The sequence below is a fragment of the Pundamilia nyererei genome, unplaced genomic scaffold (assembly GCF_000239375.1).
Source record: "Pundamilia nyererei isolate P.nyererei 1_Seehausen unplaced genomic scaffold, PunNye1.0 scaffold00009, whole genome shotgun sequence".
NCBI classification, from domain to species: domain Eukaryota; kingdom Metazoa; phylum Chordata; class Actinopteri; order Cichliformes; family Cichlidae; genus Pundamilia; species Pundamilia nyererei.
In genome coordinates, this window is record NW_005187410.1 from 5,089,419 (window position 1) to 5,115,531 (window position 26,113).

A 26,113-nucleotide genomic window follows, 5' to 3' on the forward strand; every position below is an offset into this window, starting at 1 on the left:
CCCAAAAAATCAAGATGATGTGTGTAACACAAAACAGTAGAGAAGTCACATGACTTCATGACTCATGCTATTTTTTATACCAAGACATCACTGCGTATGTTTTCATTCCTGTTTTTGCATGTACATATCTCACAGAGTATAGAAGCCAAAGAATTAATGTGTACGACTCTACATAACAAACCTACCAATTTTAACCATTTATCATTTTCACTCTTGACAAGTGTTGCAGAATTCATATCTAGCAAAATACTCCACTGGCTACTCATGTTTTTCCATAAACAGTATTCTCTAATTCCCATGTCAATTCCTCTAATAAATGATCTATTAACAGATTTTGTTTTTATGAACTGCAGAGAAGAACTGAAGAGTTAAAAACAGATCAATAAATACTCTCTGAATATTAAATCATATCTTAATGCTCATAGAATATTGGCTGAGGGTCTATCTGGATATTATTTGTTCAGAAGGCAGATTTATGCCTTGTGTTGGATCGAAGTGAGCAAAGTGTCTTCTTTCATCTTCAACAGCAGGGGCAGATACATATCAGTGACAGAAAGAACTAAAATCCAAGGCCACTAGTCACCAACTTTACCTCCTGTAAATTGAATGCTGATTCTATTTATATTTGGTTTGATTTACACCCAGTTTCCTCCATGCAAGTGAACAGGAAACAGATGCTAGGAATTGTTCTGTCCCTGAATTCCTTAGAGAGAGATTCTAGTCAACACCAACGTGTGAGATTTGCTTTGTACTTGCATGCGAAAAGGTAGTAGACGGTGACTAAATTGACTCCCTGGTTTCCCTGCTCTGAATGTCCATTTCCTCACAGTTTCCACTTGCGTATGTCCGTCTGCCCAAACCCAGGTTATGGCAGGCAGGCTTCCCTAATGGAGTCATGGAGCCAAGTCTACGATTTCTCAGGACAAGGTCAACCGTAACGCCTCAGGCACCAACAGCAGTGGGAGGTAGCATTTGTGGAGAACATTAGAGTTCATAACAAAATTTCAGTGATAAATGATAAGGCGAGGCAAACCCATATGACTTCCGTGGCTAAGAAAAAATGAAGCAAATCCAATTGCAATATATTATCCCCTGTAAATCTGCTAAAAGATAGTGAGCGGTGCTCTAAATGAATCATTTTGCCACAGTCTCCCTAAAGTATGCTTTCGCTGTGCAACAGCTAATAGGTGAATAATAAAAATGTGTTCTCCATAATTACATTAATTATGCAAACAAATAGAAACACACAGCAATAATTAAGGCGTTAAGATTATTGCGGATGATCAAGCACCCAGACATGTGACACAAGGGGAAAATAGAAATTTAGTATCGAGGAATATTGTTTGACATTTACAAGGTGATATGATTTGAAAAATAAAAGGCTCTTCTTTTCATGGACCATGGCGCCATCTAGAGGACACTGAAAAAAACTAACCAGACTCAACATGGGCATCATTTGAGAGGTTATATTCTAGTTGGTGGGACTATTTGCGCTGAGAAAATTCAGTTGAGCAAATGTGGTGTCATTATAGCCTAAAGTAACTCATTTTTCTCAGGCTTTGGGTGTTTGTGTGCATGTGCGCGTGTGTGATGCATTGTGTGAAGCATTATGATATGGTGCCACCTACTGTTAGATCCCTTGCCATATGATTGAAATAAAAGCACAATCCGTGCGTATATCCTGTTGATAAGATCAAATTAAAGTGAGACAAAGGTCAGCTGTACAGTGTAATATTACACGCCGCAAGAGAGGTTTTGTGTACGATGTGTGCTCCCATATTCTGTGCCACCAGATGAGAACAAAGGGCAAAAGGTTACAGTCATGTCATCCCTCACCTCACATATGATTTGCAACCGCTGGCCCCTCCCTCACTCAAGATTTATTGTACATTAAATTTCTGCTGACGTTGTTCTGCTCGGCCGCTCCTTAGATATATGGCAAACCATAATTTGGAGGTGTAAAAATGGGTATAAAACCTGTATTAATTATTTCATTGTGGTTCTACAGTAAGTGCTGTCTTTTAGCCCAGACGAGGATGTCATCCCCCTCTATTTCAGCAGATCATTATATCACTCATTTGTCAGAGAGAGACTAAATTACAATCAAGGCCAGTGCTGTACTGTTGTATGGTAAATCAGGGAAAACCAAGACTTTTTTATTGGTGTCATTAACTAATACTTTTATTCATTTTTTACTTTATTTGATGTAAATTAGCTGATAATTGCATTTAAATCTCTTTTTTCTAGCAGTGGACTGACGGCCTGGCCTATTGCTGCATTAAAGACCCCAAACTACAGTGATAAAACAAAAGCTGGAGGTTTTCGCTGGCTTGTTTCTTGAAATGGCATGAAAGCAAAAAGCAGCCACAGTAAGCACAGAGGCTGGAAGTGCCCATGACGGATAGCAGTGTGTGGGACTTGTGATATATCTTTGTGTCGCGGGGCAGTTAGGTACAAAGACTGAGGGGTGTGATCAACAACCAAACAAACACACTGTCCTGAAGCGAGGGCGAGGAAGTGTACACAGAGCATCCATCACACCACATCTGTGAGCGGCCGATACTGTTCTGTTTAGTCTCACTAACCCACTACACTCAGATCATGTCCCGCTGCCCTTGCAGGTCTCACATGTAGTTATAAAATTATGGCATAATTTATCAGCCTTGCAGCAGTAGTTGCTTGTACAGCATCTCCAGCAAAGACATAATTAAGCTGAACAAGTAACACAAAAAGCAACAGTTTCTCTAAGTACCAAGTTACATTCTAAATAATTTAAGTGGTTAAAGCCACAGATCAACTGCGTGCATGCTATTAAGATGTTCTAAATAACACAAGAACTACTGAACTTCTCATTTACAACCATGCATTTCTTCCCCAGTCAGTAACTCTTAAAAATGACACGTAAACACGTCATGATTCTTCTCATTCTGTAAATCCTTGCTCCTGCTGAGACTTTAAATGCTCTTGTGATCAGAGAAGTATCCAGATCAGTAGCTTGCAGTTAAGAAGCAATGGCACACTTGACATGGATTATTCAAAAGCCGTTTTTTATTTGAAAGGGGTAAACACTGTATACCTAAATAGAGTTGAACCTTTCACTGATATCAGTTACTAACACTAGCTTGCAAAACGGCTGTTGTAAAATGGATCTCTTATCACTGAGACTGAAACATTTATGTCTCAGTGATAAGAGAATGTTGCCATTTTATTGTTGCATAGGTCAAGCGAATTTTATCTACTGAATAAGCTCATCATATTCTGTATTATTAAGCACTGATTACAGTAGAAGTGTAATATGGTAGTAGGTTAAAGTACAAATATGTCAAAAATGTACTCTTGCATAGAAACTCAGTATGTGTTACTTTTCACAGTCAGTATATTTAAGGGACTAACATGAGTTTAACAAATTCTCCGCTATTTATACCAATCCCTAACCATACTGTGGAAATATACTATACAGTGATAGATTTAATAAAATAGAAATTTGATTTAACCCTTGTGTGGTGTTCGTATTTTTGTTACTCAGCCAGTGTTCATGGGTCTGGTGGACCCGCTAGAGTTTTGGCTTTCCAAATTAACACTATCAAACAATTTTATGTTAAATTACTCAACAGATGTTTACTTCATCCCAATTACAAGACATATACAGCAAGCATGGTTAATTTTTTCCCTTTACCTTTGTTAGATCACATTTATGAATTAATGTGCTTCTCGTTTTTCTTTTATATAAAATGTTATAAATAAATCAGTTATAATCAAGTGGAGTGAGTGGAAAGACACAACACATTTACACGTGAAAAAATAATTAATTGTTTAATTTTTCTTTTGAAAAAAACTGAACACGGGTCTCACAGACCCGAACACCATACAAGGGTTAAGGATTATCAGTCTATGAATGCAACAAGTACAGATAAGTAAGATTCCGGTATGCTGTTGTTGTTTTTCCTGTAGTGCAGAATGATTTCTTCTCATGTGTGTTGCATCGTGCTTCTTGTTTGTTCCAATACAAACAGGAAAAATTTATTTAAAAAATAAAAGCATGGCATTTGGACAGTGTTAAAGACCATCTGCTCTACTTCAAAGGTGGTGGACGGGGCAGGATTCACACTCATCTTGCTAAACATGCATCTGCTGCAACCAGAAAATGTATTGACCTTTATTGTGAGCAGCACCATTACCACGCTGAAATAGTCCAACGGGGCCCAGTTACCAAAGCAGAAGATGATTGTTATATGTTCACACACAGCAAGACCTTTGCAATAGAGGTTCCAGCATAGACAACCTTTATTTATGTAGTTCCAAAAAAAGCAGGACCACTCTCACTAACGTCTGATTTTTTTTTTCCATAATTTATTGTAGACTGATTTTCCACCATAGAAAAAGATCTGTGTTGTAATGCACAAAAAAACTGATCAAGTGTCTGAAAGCATACATAGGCTGCAGCAGGACAGAAGAAGCCAAACATGGACTGGCTCTTGAATTTGAACTATGGGCCGCTCATAAAAACTCATCATTAATAGTGTCAGTAAAACATTACCCTTTTTTATTGGGGCTGTATTTTCCTCACATACTACAGTAAAGTTAATGACAGACATTGTCTAAACCATAAAACCGTCATATATTTGGAGATGCTGGTCAGCTTCACCAAGGCTTAGTAGCATCTGGCTCATAGATCATACCTGTCCAATCAAGTGTTCTCGTAACACAGAGGAAACTTGAACTGAAAAGATGGCTTTATGTCTCATTTCCACACTTGCAACTGAACATAATTGTTATTAATTATTTTCATGCAGACATTTCTAAAACTTCTTTAAAGGTGTACTTTAAAAAAACAGAAAATAGAAAGTTGTAAACATTCTGCCATTAAAATACTAAAATATCTGATAAAAACAACTTTGTAGGTTTTTAAGTTTGTTGTGTTTACTGGTCGGGGGTGCGGGGAGGAGGGGCTGAGTGCTAAGCTAGAGTAAAAAGCGCTATATAAGAAGTAGCCCAATCACACTTTGGTCCTCTTACTGAAATTACTTTGCTTGTTTTACTGTATGGGATAATAATCTGAATTCTAATCCTTTTTTGTTTTTATGTATTTATTTATTTTGCTGCAAATGCAACACAAAATTTGGAAGATGCCTGTTTTTAGGGTTTGGCTTGCATTGGAGTTATTTCTTTCTTTCTTTTTTTTACTGACATTGAAGCAACGATTTACAGCCTAGATTGCATCAGCAGTTATTTCACTGAAATGAATCAAAGGCAGGTTTGTGTGAAAAGAAATGTACCTGGGAGTCCAGTAGACACTGGTCAGAGATATGTCGGTTATAAATGCTGCTTGTGCTGCAGACTAACATCAGCAGCACAAACATGAAGCATTGACTATGGAGGGCTTGATGGATGGAAGGGTTGATGGTTGGTACTCCAAGTCAACCAGCAGATGGCGCAAAGTAACATTGATTTGTTGCAGGAAACGAGGCGAGCAGTAAAAGACAGAGTGTACTAAGATAACTTTAATCAGAATTAATATTATACAAGAAGCTTTATATGGCAGTCTGTGCTCATGAGTCATGGAGGCTATAGAGTGCTGTGTTTTAAATTTTGACCACTGTAGTTCACGATTGTCTTACGACCAGCATCAGCAGCCACGCCGATTGGGTCACGTGATCCGCTCAGCTCTGCGTCCGTAGACATCTGCAAAATGGAGGTGAGGCTCTGGCAAATGTTGCAAATTAATTACGGTTGTGTGAGACATGCATGGAGACAGTGGCTATTCTGTAACACTTACGCGACAGTGCTCAGAGGGCGTATTGTGTTGCATCATAACATGTGGCTGCTCTGTTACTGTAAAGCTGGTCGTTTTAGCTAAGACTGTAGCTAAGCTAATGGTGGTCCAACAAGACTAAACATTCAGCTCTCCGGCTATGGAGCTGGAGAGCAGTATATTGTGTTGGGGTTGGCGCTTTCCCAAATAAATAAATAAACAATCTCGCTGGAGTTTATAAACCAAAGGTAGTTATTAGAGCAAGTGCGTTTTGCTTGTTTATGTGTATATTGTTAGTGTTGCTAGAGTACCTGCGTCTGTCTTGAAGCGAGCTAATGCTAGCTGCTAAAGCTAATGCAGCCAGGCTAACCCAGACTGTACTATGGACACGGACACGTTAGATGGTATATGCAGCATGTCACGTAATATAATTCCGTGTGTTTTTGTTTTTTAAGTGTTGTGGGGTTGTTGTTTTTTTTAACTGAGTGTGTCGCCTACGAGTTAATGTCACAGTCTGGTATAAAGGGCTGACACTACAGCTGAACAGCCTAATTTCATAACTAATAAATATTCAAATATTGTTTTCTCTTTGTTTTTGTTTTTGTCTTTTCTATAAATGATATTTTTAGTCTCACTGTGGAGGTAAATTTGTATATATTTGTATATATTTTCCACCACAACCGATTTGTTAGTCTGTAGGTGTTGGTTTAAAACACGAATTACATTTTATTAACAAGAACAATAATTGATGTCTGAAGAAACCTTCAGTAAAACACTTTAATTAATGCTGAAGTTGAAATTTCAGGCTCAGAGTACGAAGAAACCACCTGTTGTGAAAAGCTGCCATATAAAAATATTGATTGCAGAATCCCATACATTTCATCTGGCCATTTATGCTTAAGATAATAAAAATAACCATAGGAAATTTCCTTAATCCGTTACATACATCAATATAGTTTTTTATGTATCTCTGTTTTACTGAATTGTTATATTTGATGTCTTTTTTAATAAATTTGTATGTTTTTTCCAAGACACAACGTTGTTTAAACAAAGACAGACATTTTGCTGATTTAAAAAAGAAAGAAAGAGAAAGTGTCTGAAACACAATTCTTGTGTGTAATGTCTTACTTTAGGGTTATTAGTACAGCGTAGTAACAACTTCTTACGTGTAGGGTCATTTCACAGTTAGTTTTCTGATGCATCTTTAACCAGGTGGTGTGTTTGCTTTTTTTTTTTTTATAGGACCGTGGCGCTAAAGAGCCTGAGCAGCTCAGAAAGCTGTTCATTGGAGGTCTGAGCTTTGAAACTACGGAGGAGAGTTTACGGGCCCATTTTGAACAATGGGGTACCCTTACAGATTGTGTGGTTTGTATTTTTCTCATGGGCTAGTTTTAAAATGATTTCAAATACAGGTGACAACGTGTAAATGTAATAGCACACCACTTGAACTGTACCTGTTAAACCTGTTTTGTCCCTAGGTAATGAGAGATCCTAACAGCAAACGATCAAGAGGGTTTGGCTTTGTAACATACTCGTCTGTAAGGGAAGTCGATGATGCCATGAAAGCAAGACCTCATAAAGTAGATGGCCGAGTTGTAGAGCCCAAGAGGGCTGTGTCCCGAGAGGTAAAATAAAGGAAGAAATTAATAAATCCCAGACCAGAGCACAGTTACTATAGATATGTTATTGTTTGGTGTGTACTTACTAATGCACTCCACTTTAGGACTCCAATAAACCAGGCGCCCATCTGACAGTGAAGAAGATCTTTGTTGGTGGCATCAAGGAAGATACTGAGGAGTACCACATTCGCGAGTATTTTGAGAAATATGGAAAGATCGAATGCATTGACATCATGGAGGAACGCTCCACAGGGAAGAAGAGAGGATTCTGCTTTGTCACTTTTGATGACCATGATACTGTAGACAAAATTGTTGGTATGGGCTCATTCAGATTTCAGAGTTAGCCAAACTGTTAGTAAACAGAAAGCAGTGAATAAACATGTAATGTTTTTCCTATTTTCCTTGAAGCCCAGAAATTCCACACAATCAATTTCCACAATTGTGAAGTCAGGAAAGCTCTGTCAAAACAGGAAATGAGTGCTATATCCAATAACAGGGGTAAGCATGCAATCAAAGGAAGATTAAAATTAGACCTACTGATTTGGCATGTACAGTATGCAGTTCATGTCATAAAAATCTTTAAAATTATACCTTTCTTTAAATAGGCAGGAGCGGGGGATCGGGAAATTTCATGGGCAGAGGTGGTAATTTTGGAGGCGGCAGCAACTTTGGCAGAGGTGGGTAGTTTGCATGTCAAGTCAAAGCACTTCTGGCCTTAAGCACATTAATTTGAAGTTTAAATTTGGGATGGAAGCACAGAAATAACATCAAAACTTCACAGTACTTGCAAACATTGCATATACGTGTGTTCTATGTGTCAGTACGAGTGTCTTTGTGTGGATGTCTATATCAAAGTGTACTGTGTATTTATGAATTGATCAATATAAAAGACCATTTGCTCTCAAATTCTGGTGCCTATGCTAATATAAACCTACCATCAGTAGTCTTCAGTAGATTACTGCATGTAAAAAGACCGTTTCAAATTAAGGTTTGCTATGTGAGCAGAAGTAATATAATTTCTTTTAATTAAGGCATTCGGTTTTAGATAATAGGAGTCTAAAACTATGTTTAGAATCAGAATCGCGCTTATTGGCCAAGTATATGCATTGTGTCTAGCATTGTGACAGTTCAACTGTTTGGGAGGGAGATGGCAAGGGGAAAAAACTGTTTCTGTGTCGGGTGGTCCTGGTCTGCAGGCTTCTATACATTTGGCAGCAGGTCAGGGTCGGTGTCCAGGGTGTGAGGGGTCTGTGATGTTGATTGGGATCATTATAATATGTGATTCTTTTTGGTAATCTCTTTATCTTGTTTTTTAGGTGGCTATGGTGGAGGACGGGGTGGATATGGGGATGATTTTGACAATGGTGAGCTTTAATGGGTTTAAAAGTCATGCTTACACAACTGGTGTGTCTGTAGAATACTCTTTGCAGTAGTGCCATGTTATAACAGTTTGTCTGTGTTATAGAAAATAAATCATTTATTTTTAATTTTTATTTTGTTTCTTAATTAAATAATAGGTCCAGGAGGAAATTATGGTGGCGGACCAGGTTATGGAGGTGGCCGAGGGGGCTACGGAGGTGGAGGTCCTGGGTATGGCAACCAGGGTGGAGGATTTGGTGGCAACTGTGACGGAGGCTATGGAGGTAATGGTGGAGGTAAAAGTTTTATTTCCTACAGAATTTTGATTGAATTGCCCGCGGGATGTGAATAGCAAAGGTGTGTGCGAGAGAGTTGAAACCAAAGCTTTCCTTAAAATTGACCTGCATCTTCAGGATATGGAGGTGGTGGAAATTACAATGACTTTGGAAACTATGGTGGTCAGCAGTCAAACTATGGGCCCATGAAGGGAAACAGCTTTGGAGGCAGGAACTCAGGTGGACCCTATGGCGGTAAGTTTCACCCTGCAGTTTCTCGTAGTACCTTCAGACTTCAAGTCTGAGTAACAGCATCGTAATTTTGCGACTGCAGGTGGATACGGCTCCGGTGGTGGCAGCGGCGGCTACGGCTCTCGGCGATATTAATTATTTAATGTTGTGGTAAGTTGCATTCAGCTTCACACCGCCCTCGTAGCACAGTACAGAGTGAGCCCATAAAAAGTGCAGAATAACTATTTGTTCTATCCTGTATCCATTCAACAGGCTTCAGTTCTTAGCAGCAGAGGCGAGGAGGTGAGCAAAGGAATTGTCAGGAAAGCTGCAGGTTACTTTGAGGCAGTCATCTGAAAGAATTAGAGGAACACACAAGTCAGAAATTACTGCAGCTAAATCGGAGAAGTTTATGGAAGAAGGACTGTATACAAGACATGAGTGCAGATGATACTCTACCCTAATTGTGATAGATGTTTCCCTACTGAGCAATTTTTCCTTCTGTGCGTCTGAAGTGTGTGTGTATTGTGCCTGTGGTATCAGGGATAAAGAGTAAAGTGTTTTGGGGTTGCTATGTTTTTTTTGGTTTTTTTAATCTGAAGTCAGTTCTAAATATCTTTATTTTTCTTTTTTATATGGGTAAGTTTTCTGCTGGCCAATTAACCTTTGTCTTTTAACCTGGTTTTTGTCACATAGAATAATAATTTTAGGTCCTTAGATAAGATAGCTTTATACATTCATTCTAAAGTTATTATGATTTCACAATTGCAAGTGTCAAGTGTATTTTTTGATTTTGTATGTAAAGCTCAGTGTGTAAATCCCTCGTAGTACCAGTGTCAACAATTACAAGCAGTCTGGAGTAGAATTAAGGGAATCCCTCACTCTTCTTGTTCCCAGCAAACCGAATTATAGATTGTTCAAATATTTTGATTAGTTGAAAAAGACCGAATAAAATTGTGTAGTAAAGTAACATGAGGTTCAGTGCATCTTTGGTTCAGAAAAAGATGAAATGAGTTATTAATATATCTGTTGCTTGCTTATTGTGACTGAAGTGTAGCAAATCAGCTGGTCCACAACTTTCCCATCTGGTGGAGTATTATTTAGGAGCTCTGTGACGTGAAAATAGTGTATGCGTGTTGCATTCATGTACTTGTACCAGGGTCAATATAAAGGGAGTTTTGGGTAGTCCTAGTGAAGGGCCCAGACACCACTTACGCAAGTAGGATAACAGCTACAAGCACCAGCATTTTGGGCTTCAGCGTCACTAGTGTGGAAGATTTGCAGATGACTGTCAGACAGGACGTCTTCAGCCCCAGCACAGTGGACCAGTCAGCAGTTTGAGAGAGAAGGGAGAAGGCAGCATCGAGCACAACGCCCATGGAGGAAGCTTGCAGTGTCGTGCCTGATAGTGAGCATCTATCTTTTTTTCAAGACTAGCTAAACTCTCCAGCAGCCCGTGCTAGTGAAGAAAGACTAGGACACACTGGAGGTCCTGTTGAGTCAGAGATACCGCAGTTTTACCCGCAAATACTAGAACTCAGACATTAAGAAGAAAAGGGAATGAGTATTTCACAAAGCTGACTTGAGAAGATGGAACAGGTAAGAGTAACCATTTTGCTTGATTTACAGATGTGGAAAGAGGAATTCTCTTCTTGCTGAAAATCTGTAAAGACCTGATAACATGGAAGGTTCTGGATGGGTAAGACTTTTTTTTTTTTTTTTTTTTTAAATATTGTCCAAGCCTGCTCATATTTCAATCTAATGCTGATTACACAAGGTGCAAAACACAGGGTGTTTTAAGATAAACAGAGCAGGTTGACCTTCAGTATTTGTCTACTTTGAGCAGAATCAGCATGTGCCCTTCACCCCACTGCTCGGTACGCTTTGAAGCCAAATACTCTTTATGCTTATCATCAGTATATTTTAAAGCTCAAATAAAGGTGGTGGTGATTGAACACTTGAAACAGAAAGATTATCATCCATTCCAAGAAAGGAAGTTAAGAAAGTTTTATAAGTAACTACTTTCAGTTGCTCCCCTACTTCAGAGGGTAGGTCTGCATATTTCATTTGACCAAATCCTACACCCAATGCCCTTCTTGGCACAACCCTCCAAGGGATTTGTATCTCCTTCCAGGATCAAACTGAGTAAATGTGTAAACCACTACACAAGGAGCTCCCATTTTTAGTTTTATCATGTATCAAACAATCCTAATCCCAAAAGGTGCAAAGTCAGAAAAATCAACAGTTATAATATTACAGTATCAATTCACACAGTATAAACTGTGACTTATTAAATAAGCACTTTAAACTGGAGGCTGAGGCTCTCCTAAAGCTAACATTTTTAAAAAGAAATGTAACCAATTTTTTAAAAGAATTGTTTAAAAAAAACTATCAGCAGGGGTCACAGGCACGTATAGCATTAAATGTGAGCATACTCAAATATTGGTGTAATAGATGAAAGCATAGTATTTTTCCATTACAGGCCATTTACAAAGTGCTTCCATTTGTTTCAGTTCTCAGAGTAGCCAAGTAAGCCAGCAAATTGAGGGACTTTTTGTAAAGTTTCCATAATCATGACAAGTCCTCCTACAGCACATATACCTTGTAGTTTTTAGAAGTGATGAATGATCTGTCATCAAATGCATAAAAATAAACTTGACATTTAATTATTTTTTTAACTTATTTCTGATTTATATGTATTCATGTTTGTGATACTTTGGTCGTGTTGCGACTAGGTGGACAAAGTTTAGGTGTCAAATGTTTTGATTCCACATACTTTATGTCTAGACTGCTCAGTATAAAAAACAAAAACGGTGCCCACTGTTATCCTGTCTCTCCCAGGATATTATCTTTGCAAAGGCATGTAAAATAACCAGCCTCATGTCAGGAGAGACAAAGAGCGAGTCAACGAAGGAAAGAAAAGGAAAACTTATTTGTTAAGGGCACACCAGTGAACCATTTTGTCTGCTAAGCAGAATATGTAACGTTTGACTTATGTGTTTGAATAAAGGGATTTTTCATGATATGAGCGTTTTATTTCTTAAACTGTTTCTTTATTCCTCAGAGTAAATGTTATCAGAGCATTTTATTATTTGATTAACGTGTGTCCTTGGAAATTTTTTTTTAAACTCTACCCTCCAGTTTTGTTTGCCACGTGCAGAAAACAGGCTTGACAACCAAAGGGGAGAGTCTGTGTGTGAAAGTGCATGGCGTGGGGGCACATTGATTGCAACAGGCTTTGCCTTTGAATGCACTTTCTCGTTGGAGTATTGTGGACTTGTCATTCATGTTTAGCGCTGAGCATACTCGACTGTACCTTGACAATTGTGCCCTTTGTACCGCGTCATAAAGAATGCCGTGGGTGTGAGTTATTTTACCAGGAGTTTTAATAGAATAAAAAGATTTGGGTTACTGTACAAACAAGCTCGCTCCTATACAAGTTGAGCAGATTGTGAAAGCATTTCAATCCAGTGACGTCTTTGTGTCTTTACAAAATTCTATTCATTTGCTGCGCTGTAAGCACTTTAGCAAAGCATTCATGTCAGGAACGGTCTTGAACATGTGGTAGGTTATGCAATAGTATCTTAAAACTACATATCCATCTGGCACCAATTTGTTGTGGGCTGTGGCTGCAGCATAGCACGCAATATTGTTTTCAGTCAGCGGGAGGCTAAGTAGCTATATGAATAGTTTATTTCAAAGCACAGAAATCAGAATAAAAAAGGGGAGCAAATCATAAGGATAAAGTTATAAAATAAGTAACTGATTGAAATAGTCATTAGCATACAGAAATATAATATATATACAATATATATGTACAAACACAGTAACTTTTTTTAATCAATCTCAGTGCTTATATTTACAAACTATTGGTTAAAGAATCTGTGAAGGTGTCGGAGTACAAAAGAAGTAAAATATAAAAAACTAGTAGAACATTCAAGAAAGCAAAAACTGTACAATAGTTCTGCTGAGCTATTAACGCTTAAAGCTGAGCAACTACAAAGTTATTGCATAGTATAGTATACTATAATAATGAAGTACCATATTACAAAGGAGATCAGTGTCTGTCGTCACTTTTAAAAGTCTTTTTAATGCGGGGAACGAGAAAGACGCTGCCATCCGTTGACTGCTGAAGGGAGTACTCTGATGGGGAGTAGGAATTTCCCTTCTCATCTCTCAACATGCCAAAGACCTCCAGGTACAAGTTGTTGAGCTGCCACTTCATTTCCTTCAGGTCTGTCATGTTCTTGCTCTTCTCACTCAGCAGGCGCTCTTTTTCTTCCTTCAGCGAGTCCAGCTCACTCTCCAAACCCACTATGTTCTCCATCTTGCGTTTACGGCAGTTCTGGGCTGCCACCTTGTTCTTTCCGCGGCGGCGTATGTCGCGGACCAGGGCCAGCTGGGCCTCGTTCAGTTGGTGTTTTGACATCATCTCATTAAAATCATCAACGGGGAGGTTGATAATCATGTCAACGGTAAAGGGGATTTTGAGCGCCTTGGCTCTCTGTTCGTCTCTGGAGAGACGCACATTAGAGCGTTTCTTCGCTTTATCTTTGGTGAAGGGGGCGTTCTTGTGGCTGCTCTCTTCTCCTGGGTCCACCTTATGTTTGGGATTCTTCTCGTGCTCGTTTGGTTGCTGAGATGGTATAGATACGGAAATTGCTGCGTGTGCGTCATCTGGTTGGAAATTTAATGAAAACATCTCAGAGTAGTCAGATTCTGCGCTGCCAGGGTTCTGGTCCATCTCCTCCATGTCCGAGTCGCTGCATCTAAAGGACTCGCTTCCATATGCAGATTTTGCAGGACTTGCATTTGTAGAGATCCCCGAATCTGAGTCTGGCTGTTCTGTTATTAGATTTTGCTTGCTTCTGTCAAAGGCATCTCCGGGTGAGAGGCTGTACAAATCCATGGGAGTGAAGGGGGCCTCGTTCGGGACATCGGACATGGCAGCACTTTCGTTTCCTTCGAGCTCATGCTGACCACTGCTCTCTTCCAATATAGTGTTCTGATAAAATATGTTACAGAAACTTTCTGCGCCTAAATTGCCATTTAATTGAGAGGTTTTTACTTTTATCGGGCTGAGGCCATCAGCTGGAGCCATGCTGGGAACGGAGCTGTCAAATGTGTTCATAAACTCTGTGGGATCGACATTTAAACTGTTTGCTGTCTCATCTGTCATGGGGTAAAAAGAGTAGTTTGGATTCTGTATTTCAGGGCTGTCTTGAAGGGGATAGGTTGTGGTCTCCAGTGTGTCCTCCATTTGCATGTTGAGGCATTCCTACAAAAAAAAATTACAATTTTGAAATAAATGCACTCATTTTAAGTACGGCTTAAAAAAATCTCAACATTTATGTGGTAGGATATTAAAAAGCCTACAAAAAAAGACTTATCACACATTCAAAACTGAATGACTGTTATTAAGTGGTTTCATTGTTGAAATATTGAAACCTAAGATTAGTATGTTTTATAAGTATAATTTTACTCTATTAAATTTCTCCTTCTTAATCTGTTATCATCACTAAACAGGGTTTCAGCTAACAAAGTCTGAACCATTGAGCTGTTCAGTTGTTGCAGCTCCCTGTGCTCCACTGAATGCCGGTAGAGCTGGTTTTAGCACAAGATTGCCTACTGTGATTAACAAAACTATCCAGTTGTTGAAATGTCGGAACTTCCTACAGCTGTAAACAGAATATCTTATCTTCATGAAGCAGCTTTTACAAGTTTGAGCACAATTCCACTCAGCTTTCATGTTTACACTTTTAGTATCATCACCAACTAACTAGATTAGTCCTGCCAATTCTATTTTGTGGTTACAACCGCAGCCCAGTCCACTCAGTCAAAGGTCGAGGCAACTAATGGTGCAATGCTCCACCCACCAGCTAATGCAAATATGAGGTGCCTTGAAACCGAGCTGATAAAGCAGCTAATGAAAATGACTTCACCTTTCTGCTACTAAGCAAAGATTTGAAGACACACCTGATCTGAGCAAGCTATCTTTTGGCTCTGCGCAAAAATGTTAGTGGCTATTAATCATATGAATTATATAACCCCTGAGCAACCATGCTTCTAATGCTGTAAAATGTCTAGATGATGAAAGTTAGTCGGAGTGGAATTAGCAGTGTGCACTGGATTCCTAAAGCAAACAACAATTGTTTGTCTTCTAATGTCAAGCTCCTGCCATTTATCCATTTTTTTTCTTTTTGTATTTGTTCCACCACACGAAATGCCATGTCGCTGAGTTTGTAGAATCTCTGTGTCATACCTGCAGCTCGGGGAGGGACAGAATCTCCATCCAGGCCTCCTCCAAATCTGGGGGCATTCCCTGTGGTGCTGGTGGTGGCAGCTGTCCTGGGGAGAGGGTGGCAGGTGATGGAGCTGGTTGTTCGGGGGACATCATCATGTTGCTGCTGATGGCTGCTGAGACACCAGGTGTGTCCAGACAAACTGAAGTGTTCTAGGAGACAAAACAGATATGACAGTTTTTATACAGCTAAAAACGATGCCCAACAATCACGCGGTTCATTTCTGTTCATTTCTGATCAATGTTCTTACCTCAGTTTCTTCTACAGGAAACGTCTCTGCCAGTAGCTGCAAACATTCATCGAATGACATGGCGTCACTTGTTTCTGTGAAACTGGCATTCTGCAACAGAAGTTAAAATACCTTGTGTTACTTTTTACCATCTAGCATCTACCAGCTTTTTGGCACACCATGTTTTAACAGCAGCACATGATTGTGTATTTATAGCGCTCAGGTCCCTGCAGAGCACTGATGCAAAACTGAAGTCCAACCTGCGCTGCTGCATTTACACAGGACGAGGTGGTAACCTAGCTACAACACAGCCAGAGCCTATAAAATGAGGTGGGAGGGGTGTACCTTTGACATGAGTAATGATGGAGCATGTATGTACCTGTGTACCTACCTCTAGAGGTGTGACGGCAGGCTGCAGCGGGGCTCGAGGTATGTATTCTCCCGTCTCCTCATCTAGCTGTAGCTGTGCCAGCAGGGCCTTCTCCTGCTCCCGGAGCAAATGCAGCTTCTTCTCCTCCTCCAGCTCCCGCTGCCTCTGGAGCTCATGCTCTTTCTGACGGTGGTTGTAGTCAAACACTTCACGCCTAGCACCAAGATCAATGTCTTGCTTCCACAGTATGTCAATCAGGTCCATGTCCTAGAAAGACAGCCGCAGATCAGTTAACAGAGTTTGCAAGCAGCCATGCTGTCCTGCATAGGAGTGTTCTGAGCATCGCAGCCAAACAGAACGTCCCTGCTGCGAAGCGTGACTGTTGCACCTGCCACACCCTGTCCCTCAGTATCTGATCACCGACAACAACACAGGCACTAATGTCAAGGGACAGAAACTGCATGAATAATGAACGCATTTCTCTCCTTCCTCTGTTGTCACCACACACCAGCAAAAGACACATATCCTCATTTGATACTTTTTCCAGTGAAGGGAAGTAGTCACTGCTTATCCAGTTACGCAGAAGTGTGAATTTGTTTGTCGTATTCAGACTGCCACACAGCCAGGGATCGTTTTTTAGCGAGTACTTAAAGTTCAGATTTAAAGGATGGTTCCAAACTAGTTTAGAAGTTAAATCATATTACACCATTTAGAAAATGTGGCCATAGTATACAGTATTATGGTTGGTGAAGAACATATGAGCGAAGAACATATAAACATATAAACAAAGTAGAATTGGCACTGTAATTCGTCAATTATGATTATGCGGTAAATGTATAATAGTGTTGCATTTACATATGCCTATTTGGCAACAGCTACATTGATGCCAACCTATAGCTACAGTTCTTTGAAGGTGCTCAGGTTACGGCAAAGGCGTTACGGCAGGTTACGGCAAACCCTTCTGAGACCTTACGCTGTAGCGTAAGGTCTCAGAAGGGTTTGTGTTACAATGTACCTTTGTACCTAATCACACTATGAGGTCATAATGTCATACTGAGTGAAATTAAAATGCTTATTTCCTCAATTTCACCCTCACTAGGTATTTAAGTCAACTATTACAAGTACTACTAAATTATCTTAGCACAATAATAGTCTTGTCCTACATATATTTACACATTAGGCAGAGCATGCGATGACATTTTAGTACCATTTAGTAGATTTCCCCTAACTTGCCGATTGTTATTTGCCTTTTTAAACAAGGATGTCTAAAGATAAATTATGCTGGCCCCTTCTCTGGGCTTTTAGCAGAATTTATTTACAGAAGGAAAGTGTTTCACAAGGCCCAAGGATGTTACATAAACCCGCAATACTGGTTTACACAAAAAAAAAAAAAAAAAAAAAATGAGCATGTGACTTGTTTGTGCCTCAGATTTGGGTGTAAACATTACTTATGAGCTTGGGTTTATAATACAAAAAAAAGAGAGAGCCTAGAGGACACCAAAAGGGAACTCAGGGAGAATAAAGAACAAAGCAGAACAATGTACAATAAGGAGGATGTGGGACTGTTTAGAAAAACCCTGTCAGATAATGTTTTCTTCAATTTTCTTTTTTAATAAAAACAGGATGAGTCACAAGCCTCCGCAAACTAATAATAATGGCATACGAGCACCTATAAATACTTTAAGCCATTGTTGACACCATTTTCCTGACTACAGTTGTGGTGCTGAAGAAAAAAAAAAAGAATCCACTAACCCTCTTTGCCTCTGTGTTGCATCAGAGCTATGACCACTGAAGGATTACACATTACTAAGGCTGCTCGCTGGTTGGAAGGTGAGCACACAACTAGACATTATGGTTTGTACAGGAATGAGGAAGTCCCTTAAAATGTCTGTGTGGGATGTCTAAACTCACTTCTTGAGGTTGCTGATGTTTTCTAACAAACAACAATAAAAAGAAGAAAAGAAAGAAAAAACACTCTTGTCTGTTGGTCACACCTAATAAGCTCATCAGACAAGTCACGCCAGTCCTTTAGAAAAAACAACCACCGCAAGGCCAAAAAACTGACTGTTGTCAGTCAGTGATTTCAGTGTGGTTGTTAAATTAGCCTGTTGTTATAATGCAGCTTTATAAACAGCACATTCTGTATTAATGGCAACTGGGCTCTGTGAATATGGGTGTGCTTAAGTAATGGTGTCACAATCAACTGCCACAAGACATGGACCGGCACCAGAACAAGGGGGGGAAAGGCTGAGAAAACTACTTCCTGCACCTTGATGCCACACAAAAACCAGTCAAAAAAAAAGCTTTTACACACAGAGCCTTCAGAATGACAGTTACCAGAGATACATATTAAACTTAACAAGCCTTTAGTGTTGGTTGTTCATTTACTTATCTACAGTTAAACACAAGGCCCCGAAAGAGGCACCCGAACCTGCTGTTGTAACATACCTTTTTTTTCCAACACCATTCAGTGGACATCCAATCTCAACTGTGGATGATGAAACACAGCTGCACAGCCCTTTGGGCCCTCATCAGTCAACTGTACTTCCACTGACCCTCACCTATGACAAGCTTAGCGAAACACTAAAGATGCGAGGCCATGTCACAGGAAAAAATAAACTTCAACCAAGTTCAATATTTTCATTCAGTGTATAAGAACAGGTCTAGTCTAATATTTGGTCCTTTTTTATTAACTCTGTAAAACACACAGCAAAGACATAAGCAGCAGTAAAAGAAATCATTCATGGTGGTTATAAAAGCTATCAGATATGGGATCACATGCTTTGAGCAGGAGGAGGGCGGGGTGGGCAGGGGGAGATGATGACACAGTTACGACAAATGCTTCAACACAGTCCAGGTTCTGTTTGTCTAACTTGCCAGGATAAAATAACCTGTTATTTTATTCGGGCAATCGATCACAACACTAATATCTGAACCTGTTCTGTTAATGGGGATTTTTTCCTGTCCAGGAAAAGCGTCACAAGTGGATGACTTGCAGAACTGAAAGACAGTTAACATGTCTAACTCTAAGACAGCCTGTCGGCGTAGTCTACCTCACACTTTTAAAGCTATAACGTCTGTAACACCGGCGTAAATACACTAGCACTGTAATTTAGCTGTAATTTAACTGATAAATAAAAGTTTACATAAAGTCTATCTCTCTAATAGCCCGCATTAAAAAGGAAGTTGACAGTCAATGTCAGATAGTTTGTCTACTCTTTTCTAGAGAGAAATACTCTATTTACCTGTTGACCGGAATGCATCACCTCCATTTCCATCATTATGGAGCTCTGTCGTGAGGTTTTGAGGGGAAAAAAACTCCGTATGATTGAAAAATTTGTGAGTTATTCCTTATATTGGATATAAAAATGGCGAGCGGTCTGGAGGCGATATAGTCCGTCACGGGAGCTGAGCGACGAGAAGTGCTGCTTCCTCCAAACCTAATGAGCATAACGGAAATGATGGCCCTCCCCACCGGGATCGTCCCCCTCGCAGCGGCCTATGAGGGCTGGAGATAAGGACTGTGTGTGCGTGCGCATGGAGTACATTTAACACAATAGTTGCCACGCAAAAAAATTACACAACATATTTATGTGTAAGTTAAACATTTTATAATACATTAACCATTACGTAATTTGCAACATGTTATATCGTTCGTTTATAGACAGCTTTATGTATGCCAGCTCATAAAAGAAATATATATAATGTGTACCTTGTATTTTAACTTCGTCACTGATGTGACCAGACTTTGTTTGGTGCATACCTCCCCCTGCTGGTGACCGTGACCAGCGTGGAGCTGGAGACCCTGGGGCCCTGATGTTCCTTGTGCAGCTGGGTAGACCATCACAAAATCATAAAGAGAGAAACAGAACACCCAGTTTAAAGTTACAGTCCTGCGTTTAATGTTTTACTCTGAAGCTCAGACCTATTAGCGGAACAATACCTATATGTGGTAAAAGTCCCAGTGCAGAATGATTCCTGTTAGTTTATATGTTTTTGTTTGTTTATTGGCTTGTTTGTTTTTGGAGGGGAGGTAGGTGCATAAGAGATACTAGTTCAAATGGGTGGAACTGTTACTAACATCTTTTGGGAGGAGGTTGGGGTGTGGGAGTCAGACTCTGCCATAATTCACTGGGTGCTCTAATTGGAAAATCTTCATCTGTCAAGTAATGAATCATTACAGTGGGTTAACTAAATGTGCTACAAGCTAAATTATTCCCTGTTACACTATTTCTCATAAAATTAAACAAAACTGAAGTAATGATCTAAAACGTGTAAGTGAGGAATCTCAAAGATTTGCAGATCTGTAATTCCTTGCCATTATCAACATATATGTTTGTATTACGTAGTGTAGAAAAAATATATTAAAGTTTTAACCATTATAATGCACAAAAGGCTATTCTTCGAAACTGGTACATATATGAAGGTACTGTAGTGTGTAGAAAAATTGTTTAGGTTATGTTAATAGTTTTATTGTTTAGGCAAAATTTGCTAAGCTTACCGAAATACTGCACATTTCAGTACATTTTGTAAGTAAATATGCAGGTTTTTACTCCATTTATGGGGCACTTATCATATGGTTAGTAAATGTATAGAATATAGTGCAATAATTTTAATGCATTTTATGCTATTTAATACTTATTCAATAGATAGATAGATAGATAGATGATAGATAGATAGATAGATAGATAGATAGATAGATAGATAGATAGATAGATAGATAGATAGATAGATAGATAGATAGATAGATAGATAGATAGAAACTAGTTAATCAATAGTAGTAATAATATAATATTCTAAAGCATAAGGATATTGGATCACTCTAGCTGTGTTTTATAGCTGCTTTTTATTAAGGTACAGTCTAATGATTTCTTTCACCACATGTGCTGTAGATTATTAACATTAATAATTAACATTAATAACAACATCAAACATTGATCCACCTTGACAAACTAGAACATTAAAATGCTATTTTAACAGTAAAGCATATCCATTAACAAGTTAAGAGTATGAAAGAGGACATTCTCCATAAGCACTACTTTTCATTCAGCTAAATGTTATTGGTAATTCCTCGGACCTTTCCAAAAATTGGAATGTGGGTTATGATTTATTATTACTTTTCCACTTCCTAAGTAGGCTAAAGGATGTAAATCTTCAATCCACACTGGTGGAGAGCACAGGTATGCAATAAACGTTGTAGCAGTCGATCTAAGATTCGCCTATTTAAGAACATTAAGAGGAAGATAACCCAAAGAAAAACCCTCATTCTTAATCACATTTGAATCATTCTGAAACCTCGGCGTTAGTAAGAATTCGAAACCGAGGTGCCATTAAGTGGCTTTTCAGATATGCCCGCGTAATAAGACAGACTTGTTCCTGGTTGTAGCACCCATCTGTGAAGAGTCTCGCACTAAAGTGCAGCTCGCTGTGCCACTACGTGAAATTACACTAAAAAAGCCTATTTTTGCCTCTCGTGCGCGCTCCTGAATACGCGTTCACGTTTGGCAGCTCCACGTCGACATTCTTCCAGCTGCATATAGTGAACTGCACAGCACTGGGGGAAGAAAAGGTAAAAGCGGCGGCGGCCACCTTACGATTAGAGCGCTGCAAGTTCGCCGATGGACATCAACTGCAGTGAAAACAGGCGTTTGCAATGTGAATCTATCCGTGGCGTGCAAAGTCCTCAGCCCGCTTTCATCTTTTGCATTTTATGATCTGTTTTCCCCTCGTGTTGGATTGCAGCTGGTCCCTTGTGTCTACCTATATCAGGTACAGTATGACTTGCAAAGCTCACTTTGCCTTTAAAATCGTATTTCTTAAAGAAATAATCGTTAAGATTCCGGTTGGCACGTTGCAGTGTTGATTTTGAACGTTATTTCTGCACTTCTGAAGTTGCTGTCATTTGGTTGCTGATGAAGTGCCAAGTTTCCAACTACATTCAAACTGATAGAACTCAATACTCCTGGAGCTCAGCTGGCCTTCTGAACTTCCCTCATTGCTATCATATCACTCTTTAGTAAATGGGTTATTCTCAAGAGACTGTTTAATTCAGAAAGTTGTTAAAGCTCAACAGGTAGACTCATTTATACCCGGTGGTACTTGAAGTGGAGTAATCCTTTCAAAAAGGTATCAGCAACAGTGTAAAACTTAAAATATGCCAGCCAGCGTAGATGCAAAATGTAACCTTTGCAAGCAACCAGATGGGCAAGACTAAAGAGGTAAGTAAATACACTCAAGAACCATTTCTCAGGAGGTTGTACTGCAGGATCAACTTTTGCACACACCCAAATATTATTTAGGTCTTTAATCATTTCTGTATTGCTAACAGCGTGTAAAAAGACACCACCTGGCCTGCTATATACCTGTGTGGCTCTAGGGAGGAACCACCAAACAGCTCGCCTTTCTTTAGGCCCGTCCTTAACGCATTTAGATCTTAGCTCTGCTATTTTGAGCTGTTTTCTGTTATATATTTTTCAGTGCAGTCAGTATAGTGAAAATAAAAAAGATAATACAACATGGCTGTCCTGTTTTCCCTTGCTTTTGTGCCTTGCTGCAGGTTGAAGGAGCACCCAGTCATGAGGAGGATAAGGTTCCACACAAGGACAAACCTATGAGGTGGCACTGTGGCTTTCCAAATAAAGTTCTGTGATACACTTAGACTCTAACTGCCCGCAGTCAGTGCATTACAGAACTTTGTTTTGGAAGCTAATACTTTAACCTTTTGGAAATAAAACCTCAAACATCTGGACATTTTAGTTTATAGAACGTCTTATTGTTTCTGTTGGCAAATGTTGTGTAAAATAAAGTTTCTATTTTAAGATTTTTTTACAGTCTCTTTCCTTCAGTACTTTAATCCTAATTGATATGTACTTCACAATAATGTTGCTTGTGGTGTATTCGTTTCGTGTCAAATCATTAGTGTAAAAGCAGCCATGTGGACCATATGGAAGCGCTAGTCACGCTGGTCAGGTGACTGAGTGGAGGTGAAGCAGAAAGGTAAACAGCGTTGACTGTTTCAAGTTACTCTGTTTTTACAACCACATCAAAAAAAAGTGCACACATGAGACAGGTGATGATGCAGCCACAGTAAAGGGAAATCATTACAGATGTACAGATGTTCTAGGATTAGTTTAAATCTTTAGATTTGGATTCGTCTTACATATACCTGGCTAAAACTAAGACAATTAAAAAATTCTGATACTTAACTTACAGGTTTGCTGAATTGCATGTTTCCACTGTTCACTTTCATGCATTTGTTTGAAAATGGTGTTTAATGTAGGGTATAAGTGCTTCTTCATAAACCCGATAAACTCTTTAATATTCCAAACAGAAGGGTTACAGTTGTTTTATATAATTAACTAATTACATTTACTATCTCAGCCACAAACTGTATACTCAGCCATATAAAAGATGCCTCAGCAGTAAGTGTAACATATGGAACCAGCCCTTTACAGTCTACGCTAATGTTGCAATGCATGCTGGGAAACGAGTTAAATGGTGCATTCAAACACTTCTCGGTAACTCCTTTCAGAATGAGGTGGGAGCTTTGCATTGATGTCAACGGTTCGTTTAAAGGTTGATGGATAAAATAAATAAATCAAATGTTTTATTCATTTATTTATAGTATGAACCTTATGGAGATTGTTAGGCACAAGTGCAATGCTTATCGCCTAGAATCGTGAACAGTTTTCTTTTCTTGGGTCCTAAGATGTGGAAAATCCTTAATCCAAGTTCCAAAAGCTAAACGTGTTATTAAAATCTATAAAAACGCAAAATGCTTATACTTGGGAAGCTAGAACCAGTCCATGTTTAAATAACTTCAAAATAACCTTAAAGAATGCGCTGACCTATGCTTTTCTTAATCGACTTACCGTTTTCATGCATAAACTAGCCCTGTGTCTAATAACAAATTAATTTACCCAAAATAACAACATTTATTTTGTATTGTATGCTTTAAAATCCTAATTTTTACATTTAACACTCGCGTGTGGGGTTTGTTATTTCCTACAGGCATTGAATGTGCCACACTTTCCCTGCTCTGACCTCTGACAGGAGCTCGCGGATCTGCTCCCTCCTGTACAAACACGGAAGCAGCATGGCGTCCAACAGCAGCGGCAGCGATAGCTCTGACAGGCAACGCATTGCACAGCAAAGACTGAGTGTAATTGCCGGACATTTACAGAGACCGGTGGAGGGTAACTCGGGCATCCTAGCCGCGGAGTGCAAAGCCCAGGGAGACAAGCTAGATGTCTCCAGCGAGGGGAGGACTGTGCCGAGGAGGAGGTACGAGGCTGTGATGGAGCGGTGGACGAGGGGGGCTTATCCGCTGTGGTTTTGGCTACTTCTTAAGTCAAACTTAAGTGCATTACCAGCTAAACATGAGACATTTGGGTGGCGTGCAGCGGTAGGCTGGTTGCTGTCTCCCCACTAGACATAAATGTCTGTTAGAAACGTAGCTGAAGCGGAGTTTGGTTAGCTTCATAGCTAACATTTCTAGGCTACAGAGCAGCCATTCATTTGCTAAGGGGTGGGTGCGGCTAAGTGTAGGAGGAAGAAGTCGACTTTCTTAAAGTTTGCCAGCTGTAACTTTCATCCACTCTCGAAGTACATTCTTTTATTTGTTATGTAACTATGTTTCCTTTCAGTGAAGTCCTTAGTGTTTGATTAATCCGATTTGATATTCATTAACTGTTACTGAGCTGTCCGATTTAGTGGGGTTGATAAGCGGTTCTCCTTTTTTGGAGTTGACCCGTTAGCAGGTTCACCAAAATTTTGTCTCTTGTGAGAAGACATCTTGGGTAAAATAGTAAAGCAGCCTGTAGCTAAAGTGTAACAACAGTCAGAGGAGACAGAGAAACTTCTGTCTCTTCCGTTTCTCTGATTGGTCAGGACAAGTGGTGGTCTGACTTTCAACCTATTAGCAGCCTAGTGCCTTTTGAGGAACCCCCACCAGAGCACTGACATCTAGTGTCTGTGGCAGATAACAACAGCTAACACAATCGGCAAAAGTATGTGCATCTGGCCTTGTAATGCGTGCCCCTTTCAGACCAGTATGACACTGTGATAATGCGGCTAAATATTATGTCTTATACCCCTGTCTGCTATACTTGTGATAGTTTGATAGTTGAGGAAATGCAAAGCAAAAACAGTTACACAGCCACTAGCTATCTGCCAAACTTATAATTCAAAGAATCAATTGACAATGTGAGACTAAACTACTTATATGGTGTTAGAGAATTTCTGTTTCAGTGGTATAACTACACTTCTTTCATTCAGTCCTGTTAGTGTCTCATTTAGAGAGAGGCAGCTTATCTTGTAATTTAAAGACACTACAGCATTACAAACGGAAGCCGCAGGGACTCTCTTATCAGCAATTACTTGGTAAGACTAGGGAAAGAATTTCCTTGTGGTGAGAGGAAACCAAAGCGAGATGCCAAACACGTAATACAAGAAACACTTGGAAGGTTGGTTAGTCCCCATAGACTGGAAACATACAGTTCCAGAGCTAGAGGTGCTTAAAGATGATGAAGTACAAACTGTGGCGGATATGGTATTTGAAAATGTTTTGCATCACCCCTTTTTACTATATTTTGCTAGGCAAATATGAAATTGGTAAAGGAATTTATCGAGACATGTACAAACATACATGCAAATACAGTATATAAGTCAAAAACAGTTTGTACATTTCTAACAGCTTGAAAATCAATATTTGGTGTGACCACCTTTATTCTTCAACAGACCTTAACCTCTCTTATTTAGCACTTCTTGTAATTTCTTTTAGTAGTCTTTGGGAAAAGTTCTTCAGGCTTCTTGAAGGAAATTTAGAGCTTTTTGTTTGGTTTTTTTTGATGATGGCTACCTTTTGTTCAGCCATCATCTATTTTCTATCAAGTTGTTCCCACAACGCTTCAGTAATGTTGTGCTCTGGGGGGCCCAATCCATGCCTGATAGTTTTGCATTGTGTATTTGTTCTATC

General features: G+C 39.4%; 3 protein-coding genes across 5 annotated transcripts in view; 2 read left to right on the top strand and 1 right to left on the bottom strand.

Moving 5' to 3' along the window:
- Positions 1 to 5,642: 5,642 nt before the first annotated feature.
- On the top strand, positions 5,643 to 12,259 carry hnrnpa3 (heterogeneous nuclear ribonucleoprotein A3). Of its 3 annotated transcripts, XR_001290242.1 has the most exons (13): positions 5,643 to 5,695; positions 6,995 to 7,117; positions 7,231 to 7,377; positions 7,476 to 7,686; positions 7,780 to 7,869; positions 7,977 to 8,048; positions 8,688 to 8,735; positions 8,889 to 9,026; positions 9,144 to 9,260; positions 9,340 to 9,407; positions 9,510 to 10,644; positions 10,866 to 10,935; positions 12,078 to 12,259. XR_001290242.1 is itself a non-coding variant. In XM_013908386.1 (11 exons), the coding sequence occupies exons 1-10, from the start codon at positions 5,690 to 5,692 to the stop codon at positions 9,390 to 9,392; spliced, it is 1,005 nt and encodes a 334-aa protein (XP_013763840.1). In that variant the 5' UTR covers positions 5,643 to 5,689; the 3' UTR covers positions 9,393 to 9,407; positions 10,866 to 12,259. The 3 variants fall into 3 exon arrangements, 1 of the variants encoding a protein (XP_013763840.1); XR_001290241.1 differs by having other exon boundaries at positions 10,866 to 12,259; XM_013908386.1 differs by lacking the exon at positions 9,510 to 10,644 and having other exon boundaries at positions 10,866 to 12,259.
- Positions 12,260 to 12,911: 652 nt separating this feature from the next.
- nfe2l2a (nfe2 like bZIP transcription factor 2a) lies at positions 12,912 to 19,595 on the bottom strand. The gene is made up of 5 exons (XM_005723511.2): positions 19,383 to 19,595; positions 16,159 to 16,404; positions 15,789 to 15,878; positions 15,499 to 15,690; positions 12,912 to 14,514 (listed from the first exon to the last, which is right to left on the bottom strand). The coding sequence occupies exons 1-5, from the start codon at positions 19,416 to 19,418 to the stop codon at positions 13,294 to 13,296; spliced, it is 1,785 nt and encodes a 594-aa protein (XP_005723568.1). The 5' UTR covers positions 19,419 to 19,595; the 3' UTR covers positions 12,912 to 13,293.
- Positions 19,596 to 24,164: 4,569 nt separating this feature from the next.
- Positions 24,165 to 26,113, top strand: part of agps (alkylglycerone phosphate synthase) — a 29,400-nt gene continuing 27,451 nt past the window's right edge. The window contains exon 1 of the mRNA XM_005723512.1: positions 24,165 to 24,420. Within this exon, the coding sequence (XP_005723569.1) occupies positions 24,233 to 24,420 (188 nt within the window). The 5' untranslated portion in view covers positions 24,165 to 24,232. The remainder of the gene's footprint in view (positions 24,421 to 26,113) is intronic.

Coding starts and splice junctions, on each gene's coding strand:
- hnrnpa3 (XM_013908386.1), top strand. Junction 7,687..7,779: donor TACTGTAGACAAAATTGTTG/GTATGGGCTCAT, acceptor TTTTCCTTGAAG/CCCAGAAATTCCACACAATC. Junction 9,261..9,339: donor CTCAGGTGGACCCTATGGCG/GTAAGTTTCACC, acceptor TTGCGACTGCAG/GTGGATACGGCTCCGGTGGT.
- nfe2l2a (XM_005723511.2), bottom strand. CDS start 19,418: ATGATGGAAATGGAGGTGATGCATTCCGGTCAACAG. Junction 15,691..15,788: donor TTCCTGTAGAAGAAACTGAG/GTAAGAACATTG, acceptor TTTGTCTCCTAG/AACACTTCAGTTTGTCTGGA. Junction 14,515..15,498: donor TGTCCCTCCCCGAGCTGCAG/GTATGACACAGA, acceptor TTTTTTTTGTAG/GAATGCCTCAACATGCAAAT.